Source organism: Vigna unguiculata, chromosome 4 (assembly GCF_004118075.2).
Source record: "Vigna unguiculata cultivar IT97K-499-35 chromosome 4, ASM411807v1, whole genome shotgun sequence".
Lineage (NCBI taxonomy): Eukaryota > Viridiplantae > Streptophyta > Magnoliopsida > Fabales > Fabaceae > Vigna > Vigna unguiculata.
This window is the reverse complement of record NC_040282.1, coordinates 9154427-9164811: the sequence shown is the minus strand read 5'-3', so window position 1 is coordinate 9164811 and position 10385 is coordinate 9154427. Positions and strand designations below refer to the sequence as shown.

The window sequence follows — 10385 nt, the reverse complement described above, 5'->3', positions numbered from 1 at the left end:
AACGAGAACAACCTATACAAGAAAACATTCTTCGACACATAATTCAGATGAAAGTACACTTCATCTTTCAAATTATAGTACTTAAACATGTTTCCAATACCACCACGAAAAATAGTTGTACCATTTGCTTTCACATCAAACTTAAACTTAAAAGTTTTATAACAGGGATCTATGAACTGCATCTCTTCACCATAAATTACTTTCTTCTCCCAGAATAAATGAAAATATGCATCCAAGCAAATCATAGACTGCATTCGAAGAAACAGTAAATATTAGATTGGAATAAAAATCTACTATAAAACAAAAGAAATTAATAAGGTTCGGAAGTTAACCTCTATGGGACATAACTTCACCCGAAATGAAGACAAGAACTTAGACCACACTAAATCTTCCTCTACAATGTAACTATTACCTAACCCAAGGTATTCGATCTCAGTCCAGTTTGTGTCGAAAAATCTGATTCAGAAATATCTATCACCACAGAACAAAGTACATATATAGTGCAAATCTTCCGGTTCATAGAAATCTTCAAAATGATATGGAATTCGAAAAATCCCCTTCTTGATCAAGTCGCCCCTCAAAATCTAAGTTCATAACATTTCCCATCGGATCTGTGAAATAGTTGGTTCCAATAACCAATTTCTTTCCCCATTCAACCATAAAACTTTCTTCAAAATCTCCAAAGCCCTGTAACGCCCGTACGTGCAAGAACATAACCATATCGCACATGCATGTCAGAAAAATTAACCAAACTATGCATCAATGACATTATCACAACAATTAGAAAGACAACGAAAGTATTCATCAAAACAATGGAAGGTAACGAAAAACATATATAACCAATGATGATAACGCAGATGAACAACAAAATTTAAAAATTACTCACGTCACCCGGAGTTAGCAAACAGATGGAGTTCTGGAACAAGTTCTTGAAGCTGTATCTGCAAGAAGACGACATCTTCCACGACAAAACCAACCCACCAAAAAACAAAAAAATGTAACACTAAAGGTCAAACTGAAAACGAAAGTTATTGTTTTTACAATTATATCAAAATATCTAAAAATATCAAATTGTATATAAAAATATATGACCATATATTAATTATCGATTAAAATATATATTAAAATATATTTGACGAAGTATTAATTAATGACTAAAATATATATTAAAATATTTGCAAAAAAGAACACCACACAAGTCTGATGCCAGTTAGTCTCAAAAATATTTAGAACCAAACGAGACACACATGAAAACTATGCAACGTGTTCAGAGAATTCAAATAAAATAGAAGAAAAGAATATGCCACATTGAAAAAAGAAAAGTTGAAATAAATTAATGTTTTATTTTAATATCTATAAGTGAACGAATCTTCGACAATTTTAAGGATGACAAAATCTTTAGATAAATATATAAAAGTTTTCGAGTTGTCAAATATATATAAAATATATTAAAACTTTAAAGAAATGTTTTATATTATATATCAATTTTTATATATAAAAAAAATATTGGGGGCGAAGCACCACAATCATCGGCCACTGTGTTGTATAATTTACTGCAACATGTTCTGTTTTAATTAAGTTTTACATGCGATGCCATGATACTTCACGTGCTTCATCTTAACAAAGTTATTAATTATCCATTATCACTTTTAAAATAATAATAGAATATGGTTTAATCTTTTTTTCTTTACTTCAAAATTAACGCAATAACTAGTAAATCAACAAAAATTTGGTGTTATATCCTTTAGTCGAAATCGGAAGTCTCGATTAAAAATAAATTAACTTTATAATATATAAATAAAGTGTAAATCTTATCTCGTAAATCAATTTGTAAAATTGAATTAAAGTTAAATCTCAATTTCAATATGATATCAAAATTTAATTAAAATTTATCTTAACAAACTTTTTCGAATATTGTGTTCCACTGAGTTTTTGATTTCAAATTCAACATACTTGTGGAACTGAAACGGCTCCCAATCATTGTCATCCTGGTCATCCTAATCAACCACGCCCTCATATTCTGAAACGTCAAGTCCTCTTCTGCAGCCTGCACCTCTTGGCAGGAACATCAGGGTCAGCCAGTGGCGAAGAATCCATGTACCAGGCGGGGGCCACGGCCCCCAACTTTTTCAACTTTTTCTTAACCTTTTTAAATTTTTTAAAATTATATAATTTAAAATTTGTTAAACTATTTATGTTTTTAAATTTTTTAAATGTATATTTTTAAATTAGATAATAATATATTGAAAAGTTAATAAAAATTAAATTAAGTATTTTTTATTTCTAGATATAACATTTAATGCTAATAAATAATAATATATAAAATCAAATATAATAAAAAAACAAAATTATTAAGATAATTTTTACTTTTTATTTTTATTATTTTTTTATTTTTTCACATGTTGTATTTATTCTTTATTCTTATCTGATTTTTTTTTTACCTTATCACAAAAGAAAAAAAATATAATCTTATTTATCTCACTTGTTAGTGAATTGATTATCATAATTTTTGTTAGTAATTATGTTTCTTAATTATTGATTATATTATATAAATTATTTTTTAGTCTTAAAATTGTTTTTTAGATAGGTATATTGATGAAAAATAAAAGAATAAATTCATTCTTTAGAATTAATAAAAGATGAGTGAAGATCAAAACAGGACAATATGATTGTTCATCGCATAACAATGAAATACGACTTTTGAATTGATATGTGCATATTAGAAAAATGGAAAATGAATATTTTACAGATAATATGATTATTTATATTAAAAAAAATAGTTGAAAAATATAGTTATGATTGAATTATTTGATAAGTTAAAAAATATGAAAAACGATAGACGATCCATTAAATAATATAATTTATTTTATAATTATAGTTATATTAAAGTATAATTCATTTTAAACGAGCGACAATAATATTAAATATGTACATTTTAAATATATAATTTTGGATCGTTCTAAAATTTTGTTCAAAATCACTGGCTAAGCAACTGCATTATTGGCATCAGAAAGCGAGTTTTCGTTTGCAGCAGAAGCCGGAGAAACCTGTTTGTGAAGACCGTTCTCAGCTTCCCCATTTGTTAAACGATTCGTTTCAAGAACTCCACCACCATTGGAATTTATAATCTAAAGTTAACTCCATTCACTGATTAATTAATTCTACGAGTTGTCCACGATTAATAGTAATTTATATAGAATGCTAATATTGAGACGAATTATCTTGTTCTTTTGGCAACTAATTCAAAAAGGTATATTTATCTTACAAAATATAATACACATTTTATTTAACTCTCCACGTTGCCCTCATCATGATGCACTATCCAAGAAAGCATAGAACATATAGGTCTATACTTTACTTTATTGAGATTAAATATATATTTCTAGTCTTTAAATCAAAATTAAAAAAGTGTTTTCGACACGTTTTCATTATGTCGGTATTTTAAACGCTAACGGCATTTAATTAAAAAAATTATATTCATTATTTTTAAAATTGAGATTCAAAATGTATCTCCAAAAGACTAAAAACATTTTTCTTCATTCATTAACAACATTATTTTATAAAACCTTAACAAATCATCATTCAGTAACAAAATACTTTACCGAGGCAAGACTCATTCATCACTATATATTAGTGTGAGTTAACTAATTCCTTCGCTCAGAAAAAGTGTGAGAATCACATACAAGGCAAAGGATCAAGAAGAAGAAGAAGGTGAAAGAGAAAGAGATGGAGGCTAGTGTTCCAGTGGTGGATTTTCAGAAACTTTCAGAGGGAGAGGAGTGGAAGAAGCTAAAAGAAGCATGTGAGAAATGTGGTATTTTCAGGGTGATCAACCACCCTATTTCAGAAACTCTGATGAAAGAGATGAAATCAGCGGTGAAATTCTGGCATGATCTTCCTTTAGAGATAAAAATGCGCAACAAATCCATAATTCCTGACAGTGGTTATATTCCACCCTTTCCTTCAAGTCCTCTATATGAGGCCATGGTATATGACTTCCATAAATCACCACAGGCACTTGATGATTTCTTCTCCCAGTTGGATTTACCACCCTATTACAGGTTCCTTTCTTCTTCCTCTTTCTCTATTTCACCCCATTTATCAAATTTTTAACTGAGGTAGATCTGTTTGCATTACAGGAAAATAGTGAAGACATATGGCCAAGCAATTCATGACTTGGCATCAACTATAGCACAAAAGATGGCCAAGTGTTTGGGTATAGTGGATGTTGATTTCAAGGACTGGCCATTCCTTTTAAGAACTATTAAATACAATTTCAGCCCTGAAAATATAGGTGAAATGGGAATACTGTTGCACTCAGATACAGGATTTATCACTCTACTTCAAGATGATGAAACTGTTACTGGTCTTGAGCTGTTGGATGATTCTGGCATATTAAAAGTAGTGACTCCCAAATCAGGCTCCTTCCTCTGCATTGTCGGAGATGTTGGACATGTGAGCATAGATTAACAAGTTTATTTTGTTTCTTGTGAATTACATTATTCTTGAAAATAAATATACATTTTTTCTCTCAGGTTTGGAGCAATGAAAAATTTTGGAATGCTAGGCATCGTGTAATCTGCAAGGAAACATGTACTCGTTATTCGTTTGGTGTTTTTATGTTAGCAGCAAGGGATGGTATTGTTGAGGCCCATCCAAAGTTGGCGGAACTTGACAATGGTCCACGTTATCAACCATTTAAGTATGAAGATTTAAGGGAGTTCAGAATCGTTACAGGAAAGAGAAATGCTGAAGTTCTTGATCAATATCGCATTGCTTAATTAGTGGTTTGTGGGAATGCAAACACACCAACAACACTATATACGATGTTGTTTCGATGAGTTTTGCAATTGTTAGGATGGATATTCGCAAAAGTTTGCACAAGTCTTAAAATGTTGTCATTCTTAGTAGATTCTGTCATTGTGGTTGTGTTACTTTCACTTGAGTTGCGTTACTATTGAACTTGTTAAAACTGAGAAAAGAATATATATATATATATATAGTCATACCATGAAATAGAGTTCTGAACGTAAATGGAAAAAATTGACACCAATTTGTGTTTAGTATTGTTTTTGTCGGTGGGAATTTTCTCACTGCACCTAATATTTTTTTCACCTCCAAATATTTGTGTTCTTCTATTTATATCCTTTAAAATTTAAATTAAAAAAAAAGTCAATTAAATAATCATAATAATTAAACAATTAGTTGCCTATCTGAACAAAGTTATTAATTGATAGTATTTGGTATATATTTACCCGTTAGAAGTTAACTTCCAAAACACAATAAAATAAAAGATTAAATATATTTACCCATTTCCTGAACTCTAAACCCTAAATCCTAAACCCTAAACCCTTTCATTATTAGGTGGGATATAGGAAGAGGACAAAAGCCATTTTTTTCGGTACCTATAAGGTAATTTTATCTACTAACACATGCCATCAATAAATACATACATACTCAAAGTGGGTAGGGTCAAATCCAACCACTAACCTCTTTCTCTAGGAAAGTTCCAACCCTTTAGGAAAGAATCAGACAAGGAAAAGCAGGATTAGATTCTTAACTCTATAAATAATATATTATCATTGAGAAAATCCATGGTAAATATCATGTATGCATGTGTTAAAATATTGGCCAATATTTTTTCACTAATTATTGATATGACTTACTTTACTGAGCCAAATCTGAAAAAGTAGGCCATATATCCATCGCAAGGAAAAAAATAATTATTGGATAGAGCTTTGTGTTAGATTTCATACTATTACCTCTTCACTAATCAGATGGGTAATTGGGTCCCATACTCATCACAAATTAAGTAATATATATTTTAGTTAGTGCAAGAGTATCTCTATCTCTGTCATAAAAACTCAATGAGTCCTTAACTCTGTCTTCAGTGGTCCTTTCTAATTATATAAAGTTTTTCATATCCACATACTAATAAAAAACACTCAACTTTAGTTCTTAATTTATTTTAAGTGAGTTTATTTTATTTTCCACTCACACAACAAGAACTCTCTTTCATATTGAAAAGTTATTTTTCTTATGTAGTTAGTTCTGTAAAAAATTTATCAGCAACTTTGTTGATAGATGCATGATTTTTCAAGACTTACCTATGCATATCTCAAAAAGCTAAACTGATAAGTCACTATATGATATACCAGTTTTATTCTGTGTTCGATATTCTTTTGGAAGAATCATTTTGTTTGTATGTGTTCTTAAGATTCTCTCTATCACCTTCATGCTCTTTGCTCGTGCTTTCTATTATAATCACCAACTTTTTTGCTCTAATATTTCTTTTTGTATAAATATAGTTTTACTTGGTCCATATAAAAGAGATTTGTCATCATCAGGATCACACATGACTCTCGTGTCAAAATATTTTCTAAGTCTTTAATATATATATATATATATATATATATAATAGATCAATGATAAAAAGCAGAGTGTGGCTGATGCTTTTTCCAAACATGGTCTTACTATTTATTGAGAATAGAGATGACAAATAAACCCGTCCCCGTGGGTATTGTCCGAACCCGTCCCCGTTTTGACGGAGAATCCCCGCATTGACTGGGTATGGGTATGGAGAATCTCCGACTTTTTCAGTTGGGTATGGGGATGGGTATGGGGATGTACATATCCCCGCCATAATACCCGCCCCCGCCATATCTCTGTTCTCGTTTAAATTATTAAAATATCTACAATTAATTAAGTAACCATATATATATATATATATATATATATATATATTCTATTTTTTATTTCTTTTAATTATTTGGTTTGTCATGAAACTTATTCACATTTCCAAAATAATTTTTATCTTATCATAACCTTTATGTAATTATGTTAAAATGATGTATATTAATTAAAAAAAATTATGCTCACAATATTTTTATTATTTTTTTAATATGTTTATTTATTATATATTTTCCTTTCACATGAAAATATTTATACTCCCAATTTAAGGTAATATAAAAAAAAATTCTTTACTTATTATTATTATTATTATTATTATTATTATTATTATTAATTTTTGTTTAATTTGAATAACTCTTTTGTTTCATTAAAATAATTTTCGTTATTTTTCAACCACTAAGTATATATGTTGATATTTGAAAAGTTTTCTTAGTTCTCTAAGATATTTTTCATCTTATCATACTTTAATTATACATTTGATTTCCTTTGTGCAATTTCTTTCGATAGTCTCTAAAATTATTTCTAAAACACACATTTGTTAGTTTTTTAATATTTTTATTTATTGTTTATTATTTTCATCATGTAGAATAATATTTTGATATATTCTATCTAATTATTTTTTATTTTATAACTCATTATTAATCATACTGTAATTTTTTCACTTTAAATTATGTTTGAAGTGGTTAAAATTATAAATATATATATATATATATATATATATATAATGATATTTAGGAATAATATATGATAATTCACTATAAGAAAAACATGAAATAGTGACTGATTTAGTCATTAACCCATATCAGTCACTATTTTTCGTCATTGGTGGTAGTAGTTGATTTATTGTCTGAATTAGTGACTAAATTAGTGATCGATTCAATGATCGAATCGGTACTTGATTTAGTGACCAATTTAATTACTAATTTATTTGTAATTTGATGACAACTTTTTTTGTCACTAATGATATTTCTATTTAATTTTAACCACTTCAAACATAATTTAATAATTAGTTCTCTAAGGTAATTTTCATCTTATCACATCTTAATTATACATTTGATTTCCTTTGTGCGATTTCTTTCAATAATCTCTCAAATTATTTCTAAAACACACATTTGTTAGTTTTTTAATATTTGATAAGCTCAGTTTTTCTTTATATTCTTTCTATAGTCTTAACTTTTGGCCGACTTAGATGCCATATAATCTTTATTCGTTAGTTTCTCTTAGCCACAAGAAGTTATATTATAAATAATTTTAGTTACTAGTAATAAACCATTTTTAATGAGTTTAACAGACATATATTTAAAGAAATTATAATAGTTAAAAAAGGAACTATAAAACTGATATTTAATAATAATTTTAGGACACCTTAGAGTAATATGACATTTTAGAAAGTTAATGTAAAAACAAGCAATTAATATAGCAATTTGCGAATATAATTCTCTTACAATACTGTGTAAAAAATAAATAAGTTTTTTTAGTCTATCATTACACTATAATTAAATTTTTTTATAAGTAAATTAGATTCATACAATTTTAACGTTAAAAAAGCTTATATAAATTGATTGATTTTTACAGTAAAAGAAAATTTTAATTAGTTGAAGTCTTACGAAAATAATGTATATAAACTTTTTCATAAAAAATTGAACTACATTTTTTAATTAGTTGATAGTGAAAAAATTGAGAAAAGTTGTCTCCACATAAATAGGTTAGTGCATACGTGTGTGGTGGCAAAGAGTGTTGTTACATTTATTACTTCCAACGTTACCATGTGGGAGAGGGCCATGATGGACAGTTGAGATGTCAACATAACAATGATATTGAAATTTGTTGATTTTGATTGCAACCATGCCTTCCTGTAATTATACACAAAATGGTCAATCAGCCGAGCATAGTTGAGGCAGGGAGGGACCACGGTACCCTAAAACTTTTTCATTTTTTTAATTTTTAATTTTTTTTTAAATTATATATGTTTAAAATTTGTTAATTATTTATATTTAAATCTTTTTAAATATATATCTTTTTAAATTAGATAATAGTATATTGAAAAGTTAATAAAATTAAAATTAAGTTTTTTTATTTCTATTATAGAATATAACATTTAATGTTAATAAATTGTAAAATATAAAATCAAATATAATAAAAAAATAACTTATTAAGATACTTTTTATTTTTTATTTTAATTGTCTTTTTAGTTTTTCACATGTTGTATTTATCTCCCACCTTTACCTAATTTCATTTTGTTATGTTATGAAGAAACAAAAAAGTTAAGAAAAATTTTATGATCTTTATCCTCATTTTTTATATCTTTTCCTTCCATTCTTAAAAAAGAGAAAAAGTAATTTTCTCCGGTTTCACTTGGTAATGAAATACGTTTAATACTTACCACTATCTTTTTATCTCATAACCTTTTTGTATATATATATTTTTTATAGACAATTTTTAATTGTAACTTGTTTATCATAATTTTTTAGTAATTATGTCTCTCAATTATCGGTTATATTATGATAAATTATTTTTTAGTCTTAAACTTGTTTTTTAAATAGGTATATTAATGAAAAACAAAAGAATAAATTCATTTTTTAAAATTGATAAAAAATGAGTGAAGATTAAAACATGACAATATGGTTACTCATCACATATATACGATCGACAATCTGTTAGATAGTGTAGTTTGTTTTATAGTTATAATTATACTAAAGTATTATTCATTTTCATTAAATGAGTGATAATAATATTAAATATATAAATTTTAAGTATATTATTTTGCCTCTCCTAGAAATTTTGATCAAGATCCACCACTGACCATCATAGCTTTGAAGTATTCAATTTGGTTATGTTTGTATAACATAAAGTTCAAATATCATAAACATTATTTTTCTAACTCGTTTTAAAAGTGGAGAGCAATACATGGAATCGATGTTCGGAAATCGTATAATTGTGGTCCTACGGTTCCATGATATTACTCATAAAATATGGATTTGTGTTGAGTGTGGTGGCCCTCTCCAAAGAGAAGAAAAATAATGTTTATTATTTGGGATAAGTACATTTTTTTCAGCTTTTAATTGAGTCTGCTTCTACTATAGAAGTTCAATTACTTTAAAAGAAATTACTTGGCTAAGGTCTTGTTCCTTAACTAAAAGAAATTTATATTTGTTATTCTACAATCATATAAGAAGACTGTTTTATGATGCCAAAAAATTGTCAATGATTTTTTTCTTCTTTGTTTATTATATTTTGTTCAAAATTTAGATGTAAGTTTAAGTGTCATATTAAATAAAATAAAAAATTGAATAATATATAAAGAATAAAATTTATAATTTGATTTTCTTATATTTGTTTTAAGTTGAAGATAGTACTAATTCTTTCTTATATTGATTTTTTGAGTGATATATTTTTGGATCACAAAGTTGAAACAATTATCTAATTCAATTATGTCTTTTACATCAATTATCTTAACAGTAGCTGAAACAATTATCAAGAAAAATTAACGAGAAAACCAGAGTCATGGACAAGAGTTGGATGTGTCAACCAAGATCTTTTAGCAGGTACTTAGATGGTTTAAACAAGTTTCTCGACTTTGCATTTAGTAATGCAGCACAAGGTGATCAAATTTTATGTCCGTGCAAGAATTGTAATAATTTTGTTGGAGTAACCGAGCAGAAGTGTATGAACACTTAATTTGTGATGGATTTGAT

At 27.3% G+C, this 10385-nt stretch overlaps 1 protein-coding gene across 1 annotated transcript; it reads left to right on the top strand.

The window, feature by feature from the left end:
• Positions 1–3636: 3636 nt before the first annotated feature.
• LOC114181607 (2-oxoglutarate-dependent dioxygenase DAO-like) lies at positions 3637–5034 on the top strand. Its single transcript, XM_028068108.1, has 3 exons — positions 3637–4061; positions 4140–4455; positions 4536–5034. The coding sequence occupies exons 1-3, from the start codon at positions 3727–3729 to the stop codon at positions 4779–4781; spliced, it is 897 nt and encodes a 298-aa protein (XP_027923909.1). The 5' UTR covers positions 3637–3726; the 3' UTR covers positions 4782–5034.
• Positions 5035–10385: the final 5351 nt, after the last annotated feature.